Raw genomic sequence first — 23,387 nt, forward strand, 5'->3', positions numbered from 1 at the left:
GATTGATTAAAGGGAGTTGCTTCCCAGAGCTGCTTCTTAATATGTGGATGGTTTGTTCCTAATTGGCATGTGAGGAATGAGAGAAACTCCAGAGACTATAGAGTGTGAAGGACTTCTTTCTTAAGTTTTATGTTTCTGAAGAAAAGGCAGTATGTGAAACAGTTCTGTTAGCTCGCTAGTATTGAGGTTGTTTTCCCAAAATTCAAAGTTTTTGTTGTCACTTTTAGAACAACCAGCACTAGATTTGACAGATAACGACACAGCAAAATACTTCCCTCCATTCCATTTTTAGATATGATATTAAAATGCTGAAAATATTCTGCACTGCATTTTATCATAGTGCAACAAAATAATATTAGAACCTCAAATGGTCATATGGATTTTTAAATAAATTTCTCTTATGGATGCTATAAGCTGGGGTTAATAGTTTTAAATACACATGAAACTTATTCTTGAATTTATTAAATGTTAGTTTTTTTAAAACTTGGGTATTTTTATATATTTTTATTCATTGGAAACTGAAAGTTGGTATATGGTATTTCATTTGTTACTTGGAAAACTTAATTTTTTTAGATACAGTTAACATGTGTGAATTTTATGTTTTGACATATTTCTTCTACTAATGAAATTTGTTGAAGATGTGTATATATTTTTTATTTTTAAGCCTGCATATTAAGTAAGAGGCATTAATGTTTTGGACCATGTAGTTGTGCCTAGAGATTCAAGTGTGTATTTTGTTTGCTACTACTAAGAAGTAACACATACCTTAATATGACACTCAGGGAACGACTTAATATTTGGATATATTTTAAAATCCTAATTTAGAATGATACTTTTTTATGCAGACTTCTAAACATTGTTGAATAGAGCCTTTTTAAATGAGAAAACCATCACTGAGATTTTACTATGAATCGTTAATTCCATATGTTGTAGATTTAAATACATTTCTGATCGAAACTCTCTGTGAATATTGATACGTTCAAAAGTTATTTTTGAAAAATCTGAAAAAGAATGAATATATGTATGTGTAAACTGAATCACTTTGTATACCTGAAACTAACACAAAATTGTAAATTAACTATACTCCGATAATATTTAAGAAAAGAAAAAAGTTATCTTTAATACTGCATATAATCCTGGAAATTTATAGAAGAACCACACCTTTCCCAAATGATTCAGTTTAACATTCTAGTTCGTTTCAATCTCTGTGGTATTTTTTCTCACAACTTGGATATATCTAGTAACATGGTTTTAAAATTGACTTTTAATTACCTAACATATATATTGACTAGCTTTTTATCTTCTGTGAAGTATGGCCTAAAAAGCCTTAACCCTGAATCACATGCTTTTTTAGAATCTGATAAAAATACTGATAGTTGCATATACACAGTTTTACATGTGGCATTAGGAGTTTCACAGATCTCTTAGCTCCTCTGTGTTAGGATATTACAGATGTAAGGAAGACAATTTGTGAAAATCCCAAGATAATGATAATTATCCCAGTGATAATTTAAAGTGACTGTTTATGATGTTTTGGGTGCTTAATTTATGTTTTAAATGTGCTGCTTGACATAGAAACTCTGCCCTCAAAATTCTTAATTTAGTGGTAGAGAAGCACATGGAAAGAAATATTGCTTAAAAAGAGATACACATAGTATGCTGTGGGAATGTGATTGATGAGTTGATTGCGGTTGGAGGATTGAAGGACGACTTCACAGAAGAGGTGGGTTTTGAATCAGGTTTTTGAAGAGTGAAAAGAATTTTGCTAGGAAAATAGGAAAGCAAGGAATGTCATGCTGAAGGAATATCATGTAGGAAATAGAAGATATTAGAAGTTCACAGTGTGGAGTATGGGAAGTTGTTTTATGAATTAAAATGTTGGGTGTTTAGAGTTGTATAGTGGGATATAAAACTAAAAAGGTTGATATAGGGAAATACTATGGAGGATTGGGAGATAAAGGGAAGTGGTATTCTTAGCATTTTTTTGCTATTATATAGCTCCTTCTTAATTCTAATTTTAAAAAGTTGATTGAGAGTGATTTAAGTACTAGAAAAATGAATCGGGACTTCCTGGTGGTCCAGTGACTTAAGACTCTATGCTGCCTATACCAGGGGCCCTGGTTTGATCCTTGGTCAGCCACTCCAGTACTCTTGCCTAGAAAATCCCATGGATGGAGGAGCCTGGTAGGCTGCAGTCTGTGGGGTCGCTAAGGGTCAGACACGACTAAGCGACTTCACTTTCACTTTTCACTTTCACACATTGGAGAAGGAAATGGCAACCCACTCCAGTGTTCTTGCATGGAGAATCCCAGGGATGAGGGAGCCTGGTGGGCTTCGTCTATGGGGTCACACAGAGTCGGACACGACTGAAGTGACTTAGCAGCAGCAGCAGCAGCAGCAGGGGACTGGATCCCACATGCTGCAGCTAAGAGTTCTCATGATGCAATTAAGACCTGGTGCAGCCAAATAAATAATAAATTTTTTTAAAAAAAATGAATAATGAATAATTACAGGACAAGAATATATAATTTTCATTAGCAATGACTTTCACATAGAGATATAATATAAATAGCTGGATCTGTCAGGGTGAGGTTTCAATATATAGAAAATCAGAGTTGAATAGAGTTAATTGTAGGGCTGAATTTCTTGGTTAAAGTTCTCTAGTAAAATAGCCACTAGTTGAGAGCTGTATTTCAGCAGTAGTATATTTACGTTTTTAGTTTGGTATAATGTAAGAATTTTAAAAAAAGAACTTGCAGGTATATTTTAATTTTATAAGTTCCTGTAACACTCTCTCCTCATTCTTGGAAGTTCCCTTACCACACAGATTCATTTAATTCCTAGTTATTGATGACACACTTGATTTTATACTTTAAAAAGTTTTAATTGTATCTGAACTTTTTCAGATCCTGGTGAGTCCAATAAAAGAGAGAATACGTCCACAGTGGGTGGTTTTGGAGTTGGAAAGAGTTTTGGAAACAGAGGTAATCTGCTTATGATGTCTTTCAATTGAAACTTAAGTGACACCTTATAGTCTTTGAGTTCTGTTTCTTTTAATATACATAGGAGGTGTGTGCCTTTCTCACGAATTTATGGAGAGCACAAAGGAGTGCTTTCACTTTCCTAATCATAGTTTAGAGCAACACTTTATGCTGCTTTGGATGTGTTTGCTATTCTATTTAGTTTTCTTGTTTTCCTTTTTAATAGCCATGCTACTTGATTCCCCATCTCGTCAAATTGATTTACCGCATAGGTGAACCCCACGTTTTTTCTCCTCTACTCATGACTTCCTTGCCCTGCTCCTGCAACAAGAGATCTATCTTACACTTCCAGGGGTGAATCTTGAGTTTCCATCTTTACTTGAACAAAGAACTGGTGGTGGTGGTTTAGTCGCTAAGTCATGTCTGACTCTTGCGACCCCATGGACTGTAGCCTGCCAAGCTCCTCTGTCCATGGGATTCTCCAGGCAAGAATACTGGAATGGGTTGCCATTTCCTTCTCCAAAAGACCAGTAGAAGTGTTGACTTTGCATTTTGTTTCTAAAAAAAATTAAAAACTATAAAGTAGAACTTACATAGAGTTTAAGATCAAAACCAATAGTACGTAGATGGAAGACTTCTCAAGCATTTTGGAGACTCAGCACTTGACTTTTCTGGGAAGGGTGTATGGAGGGGAAGGGGCAGTTGTAGAGGGCAGTAGAGTGTAATCTGTTTTGTTTACTGTTTTTGTAGGGACTGTCTTTATTTTGAAATTATATATCTGCTTAAGGAAAAAGTGTTATCCATTCATATATAGAGGCCATATGTGGCCTCTACTTTTTTATATGCTAATTGTATATTAATGTCTCTGGAGTTTAATGCTGGGACATGAGATTTTGTTGAGCCTGAGATGTTAAATGACTTGATATGTAGACACTTTGCATATAAATTTAATGTCTGTTAAACAGTAATTGATTGGTCTCTGTACTACTGAAGTCGTAATTTAATATATTTTATTATTTAAATTAGATCATGATTGATAGACATTGCATATTGACATTTAATTTTAAGTTACATTATCTGAATAACTTGTAGTTACTCAGGTACCCTGAGTATCTCTGCAGTAAAGATCATTTTATTAAGACTCATATTTTTAAAAATGTATGAAATATTACTGATGGATGCTTTTAAAGTGAATTTTAGAGCTACATCTATATGTTCCAGAGATGCATAGATCTAGACACAAGGTTTTATTAAATGAGAAATTTGAAAGCAGAGTTTGGTGAAATATTGTTTTTAAAATTTTATAAACAGAAGTTGGCAGAATTTCCTTGATACTGAGAAGGGAAAAATGATATGATATTGGATTGTAACTTAGTTGTCCTCCAGCAGATGAGAGTATAATTTATAAAATTCATAAAAATTTGGTATTTTGAATAGGAAGTACATAGTGGTTATAGTGAGATACACACACACACCCATGTTTCACTCATGTACATTTGGAGGAATATATAACATTTCAGGTAATATAAGATTGGCTGGTATTTTAATCTTAGTAAGCTGACACAAGGCAGAAGTTGTCATACAATGCATATGCATCTCATTCACTATTTATATATATAGCTGCATGCGATTTATACAGTTTTAAAGGGACATCATATAACTATCAGTCCCTGTAAGGTGTGTATTTCTCTGTTTCTCTTTCTTCTGCAGAAGAAATTGGTTTTTGGTCATTTGATTTAGGTAATTGTTTTCAGAAATTTGCAAGTTTAATTTTATGTTTCGTGTAGGTTTTTCAAATAACAAGTTTGAAGAAGGTGATAGCTCTGGTTTCTGGAGAGGTAAGTTCACTGTTTTTCGTAGTGACTTAAGAATTTAGTGTCTAGAATACATATTAAGGAGAAAATAAAATTAAGTATCTTAGTCTGTTCCAGCTCTGATTTATTTAAACATGGTTTTATAAAGCAGCTATCAGTCAGTTCAGTCGCTCAGTCATGTCCGACTCTTTGCGACCCCATGCTCTGCAGCACGCTGGGCTTCCGTGTCTATCATCAACTTCCAGAGCTTGCTGAAACTCAATTTCCATCCAGTCGGTGATGCTATCCAACCATCTCATCCTCTGTCGTCCCCTTCTCCTCCTGCCTTCAGTCTTTCTTAGCATCAGGGTCTTTTCTGATGAGTCAATTCTTTGCATCAGGTGGCCAAAGTATTGGAACTTCAGCCTCAGCATCAGTCCTTCCAATGAACTTTCAGAACTGACTTCCTTTAGGATTGACTAGTTTGGTCTCCTTGCAGTCCAAGGGACTCTCAAGGGTCTTCTCCAATACCACAGTTCGAAAGCATCAATTCTTTGGCGCTCAGCTTTCTTTATGGTCCAACTCACATTCATACACGACTAGTGGAAAAACCATAGCTTTGACTAGATGGACCTTTGTTGGCAAGGTAATGTCTCTGTTTTTTAATATGCTGTCTAGGTTTGTCATAGCTTTTCTTCCAAGGAGCAAGCGTCTTTTAATTTCATGGCTGCAGTCACCATCTGCAGTGATTTTGGAGCCCAAGAAAATAAAGTCTGTCACTGTTTCCATTGTTTCCTCATCTATTTGCCGTGAAGTGATGGGACCAGATTCCATGGTCTTCATTTTTTGAATGTTAAGTTTTAAGCCAGCTTTTTCACTCTCTTTCACTTTCATCAAGAGGCTCTTTAGTTCCTCTTGGCTTTCTGCCATAAGGGTGGCATCATCTGCATATCTGAGTTTATTGCTATTTCTCCCAGCTGTCTTGATTCCAGCTTGTCCTTCATGCATGAATTCTTCTGGCCAGAATACTGGAGTGGGTAGCCATTCCCTTCACCAGAGCATCTTCCCAACCTAGGTCTCCCGCATTGCAGGCAGATTCTTTACCAGCTGAGCCACCACGGAAGCCCCAAAGCAGAATCAGTTCAGTTCAGTCACTCAGTTATGTCCGACTCTTTGTGACCAAAGCAGAAGGCAGAGCCTTAACCAAGAATTCAGCCTTCCTAATCTGGGCTGTTGTCATCTATCTTAACTAATCTATGAAGTACAACTTTTGAATGCTGTGTTACCTTAAGAAAAAGAGGATAGTAGAACAAGTCAGGAAGCAAAATTTCACTTTCATATATAAATACAATTTGGGGCATGTAGGTCCTTATTCAGACTCAAATAAGTCTTTCCAGTGGAAGAGGATTCATGAGACTGGATCACTGCTGAAATCAAAGACATTTATGTAAAGATACTGACACTCTTGTTTGGAGGAATATAGTAAATGGTGAGAATGGAGTATTGTTAGCAGAAAATAGACTACAGTAATTAATAATACTTTCCCAAGAGAACCTGATTGAGGAGATTTGAGTGAGGCCCTGGATCCTGTATTTAAAAGCCTCCCTGCTGACTTTGATGCCTCTTTCATTTGGTAACCACTGATCTGTGGAGTCTTTATAACTTAAAAAGCAGGTTTTGCTATCATGATAGAAGCTTTTTTTCCTCTGCACACAGATATATAGTGTATTTTGTGGTTATTTTTCCTGTATCTTGTGTCCCTGATACAGTATAGCAATAAGGAGCTCAGATTTTGGAATCAGACACCTGGGATTTGAGACCCAGATCCTTCTCTTCCTGTCAGTTGTATTATCTTAAAAAAGCATGTTTAACTTTGTATTTCTTTTTCTCTGTTTATAAATTGAGGATAATACCCACCTCATAAGGTTTTTGTGAGGACTTAAGAAGTTAAAATAGAATTTATTCAGAAGAGTGTCAGACGGATACTAAGTTTTATGTGTTATTATTACACTGTTTTTCTATAATAGATTATAACTAATCTTGGGATCATTATCTCACGTTTGCTTGTGCTTAACTTTATTTTTAACTCTACAGAGATTATTTCTTTTTAAATAACTTTTTATTTTGAAATAGTTTGACTCAAGAAGTTTGAAAAATAGTACAGAAGATTTCTTTCAACTTGCCTCTAATGTAATTGTACTCCTTACCCAACTTCTCCTAATGTCATTAACCTATTTTAATTCCCAGTGTGGTCAAAATAACTGTAAGTTTGTTTTAGGAGAACAGTTGGCCAAAGGTTATGTGAAGTGGGTTTTCTTTCATATATGGCAATAAATGTTAGCTACCATCATCATTATTCCAGATGATGATGAATTATTATATCATCAAATAATAATTCCATTATTCCAGATTATTCTAAGAATCTTTCCAGAATTCTTTCTTTCCTCTTCAACTCCCTTATATAAAATCTTGCTTCTGAGAAGGTTGTCTTGATGTTAAATGACTCTTCAGGAATATTGTCAGTTGTTGATGTCAGCTCAAATAGGAGCCTGCAACAAGAGCTGTGGGTCATTGTTTATTATAAATCAATATTAACTGAGTAGATTAGTACTTTTGTACATAAACAACTGATAGCTTTTAATCTGTTTAGCCACATATGTCATCACTGGGACCTAAAGTTCTCTGGTACTAAATGTTAGTGATATGTACAAAGATTCCTTGAAACCATCTTGGTATTTTCCAAATATGGCTTTATTGGAATCTTTTAGAAACCTTAAAGTTATTACTGAAAGTTATATCAATAATGTATAATTTTTAAATTTAGGAAAATTGTTCATTCCTTAATGTCACTCTGCATATTCAAAATGAATATCTCTAGGGTGGGTTCTGATCGTTTTTTCCAACTTTCCTGATAATTTTTAGTCATCCTTCAGTGTAGTGATCCTCATACTACTATGTAGAAACTCTGGTAATGTTACTTAATAATGTCACTAAGAAGAGAAAGCCAATTCAGTTCAGTTCAGTGGCTCAGTTGAGTCCGACTCTTTGCGAACCCATGAATCACAGCACGCCAGACCTCCCTGTCCATCACCAACTCCCAGAGTTCACTCAAACCCATGTCCATCGAGTCGGTGATGCCATCCAGCCATCTCATTCTCTGTCATCCCCTTCTCCTCCCGCCCCCAATCCCTCCAGCATCAGAGTCTTTTCCAGTGAGTCAACTCGTCGCGTGAGGTGGCCAAAGTATTGGAGATACAGCTTTAGCATCAGTCCTTCCAATGAACACCCAGGATTGATCTCCTTTAGAATGGACTGGTTGGATCTCCTTGCAGTTCAAGGGACTCCCAAGTCTTCTCCAACACCACAGTTCAAAAGCATCAATTCTTCGGCAATCAGCTTTCTTCACAGTCCAACTCTCACATCCATACATGACCACTGAAACAACCATAGCCTTGACTAGACAGACCTTTGTTGGCAAAGTAATGTCTCTGCTTTTTAATACGCTATCTAGTTTGGTCATAACTTTCCTTCCAAGGAGTAAGCGTCTTTTAATTTCATGGTTGCAGTCAGCATCTGCAGTGATTTTGGAGCCCAAAAAAATAAAGTCTGACACTGTTTCCATTGTTTTTCCATCTATTTGCCATGAAGTGATGGGACCAGATGCCATGATCTTTGTTTTCTGAATGTTGAGCTTCAAGCCAACCTTTTCACTCTCCTCTTTTACTTTCATCAAGAGGCTTTTCAGTCCCTCTTCACTTTCTGCCATAAGGGTGGTGTCATCTGCATATCTGAGGTTATTGATATTTCTCCCGGCAATCTTGATTCCAGCTTGTGCTTCTTCCAGTCCAGCATTCCTCATGATGTACTCTGCATATAAGTTAAATAAGCAGGGTGACAATATACAACCTTGACGTACTCCTTTTCCTATTTGGAACCAGTCTGTTGTTCCATGTCCAGTTCTAACTGTTGCTTCCTGACCTGCATACAGGTTTCTCAAGAGGCAGGTCAGGTGGTCTGGTATTTCCATCTCTTGAAGAATTTTCCACAGTTTATAGTGATCCACACAGTCAAAGGCTTTGGCATAGTCAATGAAGCAGAAATAGATGTTTTTCTGGAACTCTGTTGCTTTTTCCATGATCCAGCGGATGCTGGCAATTTGATCTCTGGTTCCTCTGCCTTTTCTTAAACCAGCTTGAACATCTGGAAGTTCATGATTCACGTATTGCTGAAGCCTGGCTTGGAGAATTTTGAGCATGACTCAAAATAGCGTGTGAGATGAGTGCAATTGTGTGGTAGTTTGAGCATTCTTTGGCATTGCTTTCTTTGGGATTGGAATGAAAACTGACCTTTTCCAGTCCTGTGGCCACTGCTGAGTTTTCCAAATTTGCTGGCATATTGAGTGCAGCACTTTCACAGCATCCTCTTTCAGGATTTGAAATAGCTCAACTGGAAGGCCCACTTCACTTCACATTCCAAGATGTCTGGCTCTAGGTTAGTGATCACACCATTGTGATTTTCTTGGTCATGAAGATTTTTTTTGTACAGTTCTTCTGTGTATTCTTGCCACCTCTTCTTAATATCTTCTGCTTCTGTTAGGTCCATACCATTTCTGTCCTTTATCGAGCCCATCTTTGCATGAAATGTTCCCTTGGTATCTCTAATTTTCTTGAAGAGATCTCTTGTGTTTCCTATTCTGTTGGTTTCCTCTATTTCTTTGCATTGATCGCTGAGGAAGACTTTCTTATCTCTCCTTGCTATTCATGGAACTCTGCATTCAGATGCTTATATCTTTCCTTTTCTGCTTTGCTTTTCGCTTCTCTTCTCTTTACAGCTATTTGTAAGGCCTCCTCAGACAGCCATTTTGCTTTTTTGCATTTCTTTTCCATGGGGATGGTCTTGGTCCCTGTCTCCTGTACAGTGTCACGAACCTCTGTCCATAGTTCCATCAGGCACTCTGTCGATCAGATCTAGTCCGTTAAATTTATTTCTCACTTCCACTGTATAATAAGGGATTTGATTCAGGTCATATCTGAATGGTCTAGTGGTTTTCCCTACTTTCTTCCATTTAAGTCTGAATTAGGTAATAAGGAGTTCATGATCTGAGCCACAGTCAGCTCCTGGTCTTGTTTTTGCTAACTGTATAGAGCTTCTCCGTCTTTGGCTGCAAAGAATATAATCAGTCTGATTTTGGTGTTGACCATCTGGTGATGTCCATGTGTAGAGTCTTCTCTTGTGTTGTTGGAAGAGGGTGTTTGCTATGAATAGTGCGTTCTCTTGGCAAAACTCTATGAGCCTTTGCCCTGCTTCATTTCGTGCTCCAAGGCCAAATTTGCCTGTTACTCCAGGTGTTTCTTGACTTCCTACTTTTGCATTCCAGTCCCCTATAATGAAAAGGACATCTTTTTTGGGTGTTAGTTCTAAAAGGTCTTGTAGGTCTTCATAGAACTGTTCGACTTCGGCTTCTTCAGCGTTACTGGTTGGGGCACAGGCTTGGATTACTGTAATATTGGATGGTTTGCCTTGGAAACGAACAGAAATCATTCTGTCGTTTTTGAGATTGCATCTAAGTACTGCATTTTGGACTCTCTTGTTGACCGTGATGGCTACTCCATTTCCTTTAAGGGATTCCTGCCCACAGTAGTAGATATAATGGTCATCTGAGTTAAATTCACCCATTCCAGTCCATTTTAATTCACTGATTCCTAGAATGTCTACATTCACTCTTGCCATCTCCTGTTTGACCACTTCCAATTTGCCTTGATTCATGGACCTAACATTCCAGGTTCCTATGCAATATTGCTCTTTACAGCATCGGACCTTGCTTCTATCACCAGTCACATCCACAACTGGATATTGTTTTTGCTTTGGCTCCATAACTTCATTCTTTCTGTAGTTATTTCTCCACTGATCTCCAGTAGCGTACTGAGCACCTACCGGCCTGGGGAGTTCCTCATTCAGTATCCTATCATTTTGCCTGTTGATACTGTTCATGGGGTTCTCAAGGCAAGTATACTGAAGTGGTTTGCCATTCCCTTCTCCAGTGGACCACATTCTGTCAGACCTCTCCTCCATGACCCGCCCGTCTTGGGTGGCCCCACACGGCATGGCTTAGTTTCATTGAGTTAGACAAGGCCGTGGTCCGTGTGATCAGATTGACTGGTTTTCTGTGATTACGATTTCAGTGTGTCTGCCCTCTGATGCCCTCTCGCAATACCTGCCATCTTATTTGGGTTTCTCTTACCTTGGTCGTGGGGCATCTCTTTACGGCTGCTCCAGAAAATTGCAGCCGCTGCACCTTACCTTGGACAAGGGGTATCTCCTCAGGGCCGCCCCTCCTGACCTTGAACATGGAGTAACTCCTCTCGGCCCTTCTGCGCCCGCGCAGCCGCCACCTCTTGGATGTGGGGTAGCTCCTCTCGGCCGCCGGCCCTGACCTCGGGCGTGGATATCCTCAAATGCTTCCATTAGGATGGATGGGGAAGGTTTGCATATATTAAAAAAACACTAATGTTTCAGGTTTATTAAGAAAGGCAATTTACAGAAATAATGATGACATTATTTATATAATAGTCATGCATTTCTGAGATCTGTTTGACTGCTGAACTGTTCAGATATTTCTGAAACTGTTTCATGATATTTATGAAATTCTTATTTTTTGGCTGTGCTCAGAACTTGACAGATACATGCTTAACATTTAGTATTTAGGTATATTAGGTGATTTTTAAAAAGAATTGACTGAATAATGTGTTTTTTTTTTGTTACAGTTATTTTAAAATTTAAAATTTTGTTCATATGTTAGCTTATGAATATATTTATTTTTTCTCAGTAATTTCTTTTGTGACAGTACTATTTAGATACTACAGTAATATAAATACTTCTATAATTATTTAGATGCTACTCACATGTTAAATTTTTATTCAAGAGTCTAGTAATGACTGTGAAGATAATCAAACACGGAACAGAGGGTTTTCCAAGAGAGGCGGTAAGGACCATGTTTTGGAACAACTTGTACTTAAGACAGAAATTAAACTGAAAAATTGATTTTGGAAGAGCTGAAAGAAAAATGGTGGTGAAAACCTTTCAAGAAAATTACTTTGGCATATCCTTTATGCTGTTAATATTTGAGTTAATATTCAGTAGGTGTCTCTCCTTCTGCTTTATGATGTCACTGGATTTGTCTTTTCCTAAGACCTTCAGAGTGTTCTATGAAGTACACAATGCGGGACTGTGTGAATCTTGGTCAGTCACAGTATAGACTGACTGGGATGTCTTTCTCTCTGAGTAGGAACATTGGAAATTGTAGGATTAATTACCATACTTGCTAATCCTGCCTCTGCTTGAGGTGAGATGGTATAAAAATTATCATGCTCAGTTCTGGACTATCTATAGGCAGACATGTTAAAATAGCAACAATATCCAGGAAAAACCGCAGTGAACTTATAAAATTGCTACAAGTGTGCAAATATATTTAGGATAGAACTTTAGTGTTTGGAACTACACTAGATACATCATAGTTTTTGCTGCAACTTGGGGATATCCTTTTCCTTGCCTATTAGATGATTGACTCATCGAGTATCAGGCCTTCCTAGTGAAGCTGAGGTTTCACTGTAGCCTTGGTTCAGTTGTGAGGAGGGTAGGAATTTGGTGGTGAATGAGGGATGGCTTATTTGTCTCATAAGTTGAGTCTTTAATGGCAACTGCAGGGGGCCCTGCAATGATGGGGCGGACATTTAGCTAAGAAACAGAGTCCTCTTTTAACATTGCTCTCCTTCCCCCTTTAACAAGCAGTTTTGACACTAATGTTCCTAAAACATAGCTCTTACTTAAAATTTTTGGTTTTCTGCAGGACAGTAACTATCTTTCTTACTATTCAGTTTTCTTTAAATCATTTAAATTCATATTTAAATGAAGCAGTGAAAAGCCAGTTGCAGCTCTTTGTGCTTGATCCTGGCTTATTGACTAGTGTAGGTTGACTAGTAGGGTGTCCCTGATTGCTATTTTCTTTCGATGCTATTTTCTACCTTCTACATTTGAAGGTAGAAAATTTGTGTGTGACATGGTAGTCACACAGTAAATACAAATGTGTGTATAAATAAATAGAACCATATCTAAGTTTATGTTGAAATATGATGTCATACAGCAACAGGTAGGTGGATATGTCATAAATGTATACAGCTTAGTGATTTTTCAGTAACTGAAAACACCTGGGTTCTGTGTTTTCCCAGGCAGCCAGTTCAGGAGTAGAAATTACTAGGTCCTCAAAAACCCCTTTCATGCTCATTTTTAGTCATTAGCACTGCCCTTCCAGTTAATCTCTATTCCAGTTTCTAGCAGCATACATTTTTAAAAATTTTGTACTTAATATAAATGAAATCACATAGTATGTAATCTTTTTGTGTCTAACTTCCTCTTAATGTAGTTGTGAGATTGTCTTATTGTTGGTTGCAGTTGAAGATCATTATTGCTATATAGTGTTCTTTTTTGTTCTCCTGTCCTTGGATTTTGTACAGTTTTGGATTGTTTTGAAACTAGTGCTCTGAACATTCAAGTACATTTCTTTTGGTGACACTTGTTACTGTTTGTTTTGTTGACTGTAGTCATTCTAATGGATATAAGTGATATCTCATGACTTTTTATAATTGACATAATTGATGTATAATATTATGTAAATTACAGGAATCAAAACATAGTGATTCATACCTTTTAAAGGTTATACTCCATTTATAGTTAATATGAAGCGTTGGCTGTATCCCCTGTGTTGCACAGCATATCCTTGTATCATTGTGATTTTGATTTGCATTTCCTGATGACTGTGATGTTGAGCAGCTCTCCATGTGTATATTGGTCATTTGTATATATTCTTTGAATAAATGTTTATTCATATCCTTTGCCCATTAAAAGAAAAAGCATTATTTATCTTTTTAAGAATTCTATTCTTGATACAAGGGCTAACAGAAACATGATTTGCAAATATTTTCTCCCTTTCTGTGGTTGATTTTTTTACTTTCTTGATGGTATCCGTTGAAGCACAAAAGTTTTAAATTTTGATGCAATCCAGTATATTTGTTTTTGTTGCTTGTTCTCTTGATATCATCTAGAAAACCCTTGCCTGTTCATAGGTCATGCAGATTTTCACCTATGTTTCCTTCTAAGAATTTTATAGTTTTCACTCTGCTCTTACATTTAAGGTCTTTGAGTTCATTTTTGTGTATGGTGTGGAATAGGGGTCCAACTTAATTCTTTGGCGTGTGACTAACCAGTTGTCCCAGCACCATTTGTTCATGTTTTATATTGATATGTATAGGTCTAGAGCTCTTGAAATATATCCAACTTGCAGTTTGTTAAGCTTCTTAGATGTTTGTTGCTTCAGTCATGTCTGACTCTTTGTGACCCTATGGACTGTAGCCCGCCATTCTCCTCTATTTATGGGAATTTTCCTAGCAAGAATACTGGAGTGGGTTGCCATGCTCTCCTCTAGGGAATCTTCCAGACCCAGGGATGGCACCTGCGTCTCCTCAGTTCTTTATTGCTGAGCCCCAAGGAAGCCCTCTTCGATGTGTAGATTAATATTTTTCATTAAATTTCAAAAATTTTCTGTTTTTTATTATGGTAAAATAACTTAGCATAAAATTTGTCATTTTAGCTATATGTGTATAATTCAGTGGCATTGAATATTTTTGCAGTGTTGTGCTGTTATCACCCCTATCTGTTTCTAAAACTTCATCACACAAGCAGAGCTTATATCCATTTAGAAATAACTCCCCATACCTCTTCTCAGTCTTGCTCTTTTGTGTTTGCTTAATTCACTTAGGCTCAACATTTTCAGTGTTACGTTATTGCATGTATCAGAACTGCATTCCTTTTTATGGCATACTATTCCACTGTGGGCTTCCCTGGTGGCTGGCTCAGTGGTAAAGAACCCTCCTGCTAATGCCGGAGATGCGGGTTGGATCCCTGTGTCAGAAAGATCTCCTGGAGGAGGAAATGGCAACCCACTCCAGTATTCTTGCCTGGGTAATCCCGTGAATAGGGGAGCCAGGTGGGCTACAGGCCATGGGGTTGCAGAAGAGTCAGACATGATTTAGTGACTGAACAGTAGCAATAGTACTATTCTATTGTATGTGTATTTTTAAAAATCCATTCAAAAGTTGATGTACATATGGGTTTCTTACTACTTTTGTCTGTTGTGTATAATGCTTCTTTGAATATTCATAAACAATTATCTGTTTGAGTCACTGTTTTTACAATTTTTGGTATATGTTTAGAAGAGAAATTGTCAGGGAATTGACTGGGGTAAGTTAAAACATGCCACAAAATCACAGCTCTTACTGAGAATCAGCCTATTTCAAAAAATATTTTCTATTTTTAGTTAACATTTTGTTTTTAATAAACATTAATGTTTTGTTGTTGTTGTTCACTTGGTCAGTCGTGCCTGACTCTTTGCGATCCCAAGGATGGCAGGTTGCCAGGCTTCCCTGTAGTTTGCCACCTCTAGGAGCTTGCTCAAACTCATGTCCATTGAGTCGGTGATGCCATCCAACCATCTCATCTTCTGTCATCCCCTTCTTCTTCTGCCCTCAGTCTTTCCCAGTATCAGGGTCTTTTCCAGTGAGTCAGCTCTTTGCATCAAGTGGCCAGAGTATTGGAGCTTCAGCTTCAACATCAGTCCTTCCAATGAATATTCAGGATTGATTTCCTTTAGGATTGACTGGTTTGATCTTCTTGTAGTCCAAGAGACCGTCAGGAGTCTTCACCAGCCCCACAGTTCAAAATCATCAGTTCTTCAGTGCTCAGCCTTATTTATGGTCCAACTCTCATCTGTATATAACTACTGGAAAAACCATAGCTTTGACTAGACGGACCTTTGTCAGCAAAGTGATATCTATGCTTTTTAATACACTGTCTAGGTTGCTCATAGCTTTTCTTACAAGGAGCAAGCATCTTTTAATTTCATGGCTGCAGTCACCATCTGCGGTGATTCTAGAACCGCCCAAAATAAAGGCTTTCACTGTTTCCATTGTTTCCCCATCTATTTGTCATGAAATTATAGGACTGGATGCCATGATTTTCGTTTTCTGAATGTTGAGTTTTAAGCCAGCTTTTTTACTCTCCTTTTTTAGCTTTATCCAGAGGCTCTTTAGTTCCTCTTGGCTTTCTGCCATAAGGGTGGTGTCATATGCATATCTGAGGTTATTGATATTTCTCCCAGCAATCTTGATTCCAGCGTATGAGTCAACCAGCATGGCATTTTGCGTGATGTACTCTGCCTGTTATTTAAATAAGCAGGGTAACAACATATACATCCTGATGCACTCCTTTTTCAATTTTGAACCAGTCCATTGTTCCATGTCCATTTCTAACTGTTGCTTCTTGACCAGCATATAGGTTTCTCAGGAAGCAGGTAAGATGGTCTGGTATTCTCATCTCTTTTAAGAATTTTACACAGTTTTCTGTGATCCACACAGTCAAAGGCTGGTGTAGTCAATGAAGCAGATGTTTTTTCTGAAATTCTTTTGCTTTTTCTATGATCTAACAGTTGTTAGCAATTTGACCTCTGGTTCCTCTGCCTTTTCTAAATCCAATTTGAATATTTGGAGGTTCTTGGTTCATTTACCGTTGAAACCTAGCTTGGAGGATTCTGATCATGACCTAGCTAGCACATGAAAGTGCAATTGTACGGTAGTTTGAGCATTCTTTGGCATTGCCCTTCTTTGGGATTGGAATGAAAACTGACCTTTTCCAATCCTGTGGCCACTGCTGAGTTTTCCACATTTGCTGGAGCGTTGAGTGCAGCACTTTCACAGCATCATCCTTTAGGATTTGAAGTAGCTTGGCTGGATTCCTGTCACCTCCACTAGCTTTGTTCGTAATGATGCTTCCCAAGGCCCACTTGACTTCACATTTCAGGGTGTCTGGCTCTAGGTGAGCGATCACACCATTGTGGTTATTCAGGTCATTAAGACGTTTTTTGTGTTCTTCTGTGTGTTCATGCCACCTGTTCTTAATATCTTCTGCTTCTGTTAGGTCTGTATCATTTCTGTCCTTTATTTTGCCCATCTTTGCATGAAATGTTCCCTTGGTTTCTCTCATTTTCTTGAAGAGATCTCTAGTTTTTCCCATTCTGTTGTTTTCCTCTGTTTCTTTGCATTGTTCACTTAGGAAGGCTTTCTTATCTCTCCATGCTGGTCTTTGGAACTCTGCATTCAGATGGGTATATCTTTCCTTTTCTCCTTTTCCTTTCACTTCTTTTCTCAGCTATTTGTAAGGACTCCTCAGACAACCATTTTGCCTTTTTGCATTTCTTTTTCTTGGGGGTGATTTTGATCACTGCCTCCTGTACAATGTCATGAACCTTCGCCCATAGTTCTTCAGGCAGTCTGTCAGATCTAATCCCTTGAATCTATTTATCATTTCTACTGTATAATGGTAAGGGATTTGATTTAGTTTATACTGAATGACTTGGTGGTTTCCTCTACTTTCCTCAAGTAGAGTCTGAATTTTGCAGTAAAGAGTTCATTGTCTGAGCCACAGTCAGCTCCCAGTCTTGTTTTTGTTGACTGTATAGAGCTTCTCCATCTTTGGCTACAAGGAATATAATAAGTCTGATTTTGGTGTTGAGCATCTAGTGATGTCCATGTGTTGAGTCATCTCTTGTGATGTTGGAAGATGGTGTTTGCTATGACCAGTGCATTTAATGTTGTTTTTTGTTTTTTTAATGTTCCTTGAGTTGATGCAAGTCCTGGATTAATTTTCAGTTTGAAAAATATTAATTTGACAGTTTCTTCTTTAGTGTTTCTTCTTTAGTGGAGTAGCATTTGGAGACCTTTACTTTGCTATTTTTACTGATGTTAGTGATACATATTGTTTAATAATTTGATTTTGTTTTTAGTATAAAGAAATACAATTAAGTTTTATATATTGAAGCTTCAGTAACATCACTTAACTTATAAGTAATTTTTTAAAAAATGACAAAACTTGTTCATGTTCTTTTATCAATGTTTAATTGATTTATAAATTCATTATTTTCTAAAGATTGTTACTAGACATCTTTAAGAGCTGCTCAAAACTGTAGATTCTCCCTTACAAAATGCAGGATATAGTTCATGGGAAGGACTTACGTTACCTTTAAAAACAGATTGATGTTATATTATGAAAAATGACATATGTGCGTAGAATCATTAAGCTATAGCTACCAGAGGTGCTGATGCATTATGTTGTTGATGGTCTGCCAGTGAAGGTAGATTTGGAAAGGAATGAAACTGAATTTATAGAAAAGATTCCAGTGGTTAAAAATATATTGAATTGAATAAGATTAAACACAGATGAATAGAATAAATGAATCCAAAGGCAGATTTGAAGAAGTTCTCTAGATTCGGGAATGTAAAGCATGAAAGCTGTTAATAGATACGAAAAACAGAATAAGAAGCCCTGTTATTTTGGCATATATGTAAATATCTCCTGAAGAGAGAATAGGAACAGGAGAGGAGACTGTTCAAAGATATAGATGAGACTTTTCCAGAGTGAATGAGGTATAAGAGTCTTGAGCTCCTCTAAGACCCACCTCCCAGAATATTAGAAATAATAGCAAAAATAAACAAATGGGACCCAGTTAAAATCAAAAGCTTCTGCACAGCAAAGGAAACTATAAGCAAGGTGAAAAGACAGCCTTCAGAATGGGAGAAAATAAAGGCAAATGAAGCAACTGATAAAGGATTAATCTCCAAAATATACAAGCAGCTCCTGCAGCTCAATTCCAGAAAAATAAATGACCCAATCAAAAAATGGGCCAAAGAACTAAACAGACATTTCTCCAAAGACATACAGATGGCTAACAAACACATGAAAAAATGCTCAACATCCCTCATAATCAGAGAAATGCAAATCAAAACCACAATGAGATACCATTTCACACCAGTCAGAATGGCTGCTATCCAAAAGTCTACATGCAATAAATGCTGGAGAGGGTATGGAGAGACGGGAACCCTCTTACACTGTTGGTGGGAATGCAAACTAGTACAGCCACTATGGAGAACAGTGTGGAGATTCCTCAAAAAACTGGAAATAGAACTGCCATATGATCCAGCAATCGCACTCCTGGGCATACACACTGAGGAAACCAGAATTGAAAGAGGCACATGTACTCCCATGTTCATTGCAGCACTGTTTATAATAGCCAGGACATGGAAGCAACCTAGATGTCCATCTGCAGACAAATGGTAAGAAAGCTTTGGTACATATACACAATGGAGTATTACTCAGCCATTAAAAAGAATGCATTTGAACCAGTTCTAATGAGGTGGATGAAACTAGAGCCTATTATGCAGAGTGAAGTAAGCCAGAAAGAAAAACACCAATACAATATACTAATGCATGTATATGAAATTTAGTTCAGTTCAGTTCATTCGCTCAGTCGTGTCCGACTCTCCGTGACCCCAGGAATCACAGCACACCAGGCCTCTCTGTCCATCACCAACTCCCGGAGTTCACTCAAACTCATGTCCACAGAGTCGGTGATGCCATCCAGCCATCTCATTCTCGGTCGTCCCCTTCTCCTCCCGCCCCCAACCTTTCCCAGCATCAGAGTCTTTTCCAGTGAGTCAACTCGTCGCATGAGGTGGCCGAAGTATTGGGGTTTCAGCTTTAGCATCAGTCCTTCCAATGAACACCCAGGATTGATCTCCTTTAGAATGGACTGGTTGGATCTCTTTGCAGTACAAGGGACTCTCAAGAGTCTTCTCCAGCACCACAGTTCAAAAGCATCAATTCTTCGGCGATCAGCTTTCTTCACAGTCCAACTCTCACATCCATACATGACCACTGGAAAAACCATAGCCTTGACTAGACGGACCTTTGTTGGCAAAGTAATGTCTCTGCTTTTTAATATACTATCAAGGTTAGTCATAACTTTCCTTCCAAGGAGAAGGCATCTTTTAATTTCATGGCTGCAGTCAGCATCTGTAGTGATTTTAAGATGCAAATGATAACCCTGTATACAAGACAGCAAAAGAGATACAGATGTATAGAACAATATTTGGGACTCTGTGGAAGAGGGTGAGGGTGGGATGGTTTGGGAGAATGGCATTGAAACGTGTATTATCATATGTGAAACGAATCGCCAGTTCAGGGTCGATGCATGTTACAGGATGCTCGGGTCTAGTATGTGGGGATGACCCAGAGGGAGGATAAGGGGAGGAGGGAGGTGGGAGGGGGGTTTGGGAGGGGGAACTCATGTACAGCTGGGGTGGATTCATGTCAGTGTATGGCAAAACCAACCAATATAATGTTGTAAAATAATTAGCCTCCAATAAAAAAAAAAGTGTCTTGAGCAAGGTAAATAAAAGCAAATTAACACCCTTAAAATATTATAGAGATTAAAAAAATTTTGAAAAACCACCAGAGGGAAATGATCTACCTGTCCAGGCAAGAGTACTGTAGTGGGTAGCCTTTCCCTTCTCCAGGGGATCTTCCCAACCCAGGGATTGAACGCAGGTCTCCTGCATTGAAGGCAAATTCTTTACCAGCTGAGCCACAAGGTAAGCTCAAAGCCCTTGACTGTGTGGATCACAACAAACTGTGGGAAATTCTTAAAGAGCTGGAATACCAGACCACCTTACCTGCCTCCTGAGAAATCTGTGTGCAGGTCAAGAAGCAACAGTTAGAACCAGACGTGAAACAACGGACTGGTTCCAAATTGGGAAAGGAATACTTCAAAGCTGTATATTGTCACCCTCCTTATTTAACTAATAGGCAGAGTACATCATGAGAAATGCCGGGCTGGATGAAGCAGAAGCTGGAATCAAGATTTCTGGTAGAAATATCAATAACCTCAGATACGCAGATGTCACCACCCTTATGGCAGAAAGTGAAGAGGAACTAAAGAGCCTCTTGATAAAAGTGAAAGAGGAGAGTGAAAAAGTTGGCTTAAAGCTCAACATTTAGAAAACTAAGATCATGACATCTGCTCCCATCACTTCATGGCAAATAGATGGGGAAACAGTGGAAACAGTGTCAGACTTTATCTTTTTGGGCTCCAGAATCACTGCAGATGGTGACTGCAGCCATGAAATTAAAGGACGCTTGCTCCTTGGAAGGAAAATTATGACCAATCTAGACAGCATATTAAAAAGCAGAGACTTTGCCAACAAAGGTCCATCTAGTCAAGACTGTGGCCTTTCCAGTGGTCAGGTATGGATGTAAGAGTTGGACTGTAAAGAAAGCTGAGTGCTGAAGAATTGATGCTTTTGAACTGTGGTGTTGGAGAAGACTCTTGAGAGTCCCTTGGACTGCAAGGAGATCCAACCAGTCAATCCTAAAGCAGATACCTCCTGACTATTCATTGAAAGGACTGATGCTGAAGCTAAAACTCCAGTACTTTGGCCACCTGATGTGAAGCACTAACTCATTGGAAAAGACCCTGAGGCTGAGAAAGGTTGAAGGTGGGATGAGAAGGGAACGACAGAGGATAAGATGGTTGGATGGCATCACCGACTTGATGGACATGAGTTTGAGTAAACTCCAGGAGTTGGTGATGGACAGGGATGCTTGGCATGTTGCAGTCCAGTGAGGTCACAAAGAGTCAGAAACGACTGAGCAGCTGAACTGCACTGAAGTATAGAAAACAAATACTAACAGACCTAAAGGAAGAAATGGATGGGAATACAATAATAGAGGAGACTTTAACACGTCACTGATATCAGTGGACAAATCTTCCAGACAGAAAATCAGTAAGGCAACAGAGATCCTAAATGACGTATTAGAACAGTTCGACTTAATTGATGTTTTCAGGGCATTCAGTTCAGTTCAGTCACCCAGGCTCTCTGCGACCCTGTGGACTGCAGCCCACCAGCCTCCTTGTCCATCACCAACACTCATAGCTTGTTCAAACTCATGTCCATTGAGTTGGTGATGTCATCCAACCATCTCATCCTCTGTTGTTCCCGTCTCCTCCCGCCTTTAAACTTTCCCAGCATCAGAGTCTTTTCTAATGAGTCAGTTCTTCACATCATGTGACCAAAGTATTGGAGTTTCAGCTTCAGCATCAGTCCTTCCAATGAATAGTCAGAAGTTATTTGCTTTAGGATTGACTGGTTGGATCTCCTTGCAGTCCAGGGGACTCTCAAAGAGTCTTCTCCAACACCGCGGTATTTATAGGTGTCACTTTTTCTTTTTAGTCATTTTTAGGTTTTGTTCGCAAAGCAAATAGTGGATTTTTTTTTAAAATCATAACTTTTATCTATTTACTGGCAAAGTTGAACATTTATAAGTCAAATACAGCATTTCTCTTTAGTAACTATCTGTTGATGGCTTAAAATATTAAAGTCATTGAATTATGCAAGGCTTAAATTAACTTGGCCACCATGTCCCCAAGATTTCTTTGTTGGTTGTTGTGTCTTTTGTGTGTTTGTGTTTTAATATTATAGGTTTTCAAGACAGAAATGATTCAGAAGCTTCAGGATCATCCAGAAGAGGTGGAAGAGGTAGTTTCCGAGGTTGCCGTGGAGGATTTGGTCTAGGAAGTCCAAGTTAGTAGTGGATTGCAAATAGTGTGCTTCATTTATTAAAGAAACAATTAAAAATAAGACCTATCACATACAAGATTGTTATGACTATATGGAAATGGTTTAGTATAGTGGCTGGTACATAATCACTTATGCTATGTAAAATATTATTTTGTAGACACATGTAATTCCTTATAGATTAAATGAGAATATGTGAATCTTTCTAACAGTTTGTGTGATGCAGTTCTTTAATATTACATGCTGTGAAGCATTTCAGAGCTTTGATAAAGATGACTGACCTTACAAATAAGTGGCATTCTCATGACTCAGCCTCCCATTATACCTTCTTACACCAGTGTGGCTTTCTACCTAAATTTTTTTCCAGTCATCTTTCCTTGGTACTAAGATATTGTCTCATGAAGTCACTTTTGGAATGCATGTCTCTCTTAACAGAGGAGAAGAGAGTAGTGAAACTAAAAATGTAAATTGATATAATGATTTAATAAATGTGTAGCAGATTAGTGAATTCACACTTTTTAAAAAGTGAAGTGATCCAGGGGGTTGCTGTTTAATACCAATAAAGTTTGATTTGAGTGCAGTGGGTACCAAGGAATGCTGTTCTGGAGAATAAGCAGTAAGATTATGTAATGTGAAATTTTGAGGGGCAGTAACAGTGCTGTTTTTCAAAGGTAATTTAACTTGCTTATATCATATTTTGGTGTAGTATTAGCTCTGATTACTTTTATAAGATAATTTTAATAAAATTTTGAGAAAGTAATTTATAATTGAAGGAAATAATTTGTGGAAAAATCCTGTGTGATACTTCAAAAACACTATGCTTCCTGTTATTTTATCCTGCATCTTTTTAACTTCTGGCACCATAAATTGATTTTTTTTTTTCTGTTTACTGCATGACTTAAAAGTTTTAAAAAATAACCTAGATTTTTTATCTGTAAATCTAGATAGTGATTATGAACAAGATGAGGGGACCCAGCGCTCTGGTGGCATTTTTGGTTCTAGAAGATCAGCATTAAGTGGTGCAGGTGAGAAATAGAATTTATTACTGAATATTAATCATTCACATTGCTTTTAGCACTAGGATTATTGAACCCAAT

The 23,387-nt window shown here is 37.9% G+C and overlaps 1 protein-coding gene across 3 annotated transcripts in view; it reads left to right on the forward strand.

Annotated features, from left to right (window-relative positions):
• DDX4 (DEAD-box helicase 4) overlaps positions 1–23,387 on the forward strand; it is a 95,312-nt gene that overhangs the window by 43,296 nt on the left and 28,629 nt on the right. For all 3 annotated transcript variants that reach the window (XM_088827697.1, XM_088827696.1, XM_055422036.2), the window contains 5 exons: positions 2,907–2,984; positions 4,769–4,819; positions 11,697–11,756; positions 22,195–22,296; positions 23,235–23,315. In XM_088827697.1, coding sequence (XP_088683823.1) covers positions 2,907–2,984; positions 4,769–4,819; positions 11,697–11,756; positions 22,195–22,296; positions 23,235–23,315 — 372 coding nt within the window. The remainder of the gene's footprint in view (positions 1–2,906; positions 2,985–4,768; positions 4,820–11,696; positions 11,757–22,194; positions 22,297–23,234; positions 23,316–23,387) is intronic.

Source organism: Moschus berezovskii, chromosome 18 (assembly GCF_049115385.1).
Source record: "Moschus berezovskii isolate FMDL1 chromosome 18, NW_MosBer_1.0, whole genome shotgun sequence".
Lineage (NCBI taxonomy): Eukaryota > Metazoa > Chordata > Mammalia > Artiodactyla > Moschidae > Moschus > Moschus berezovskii.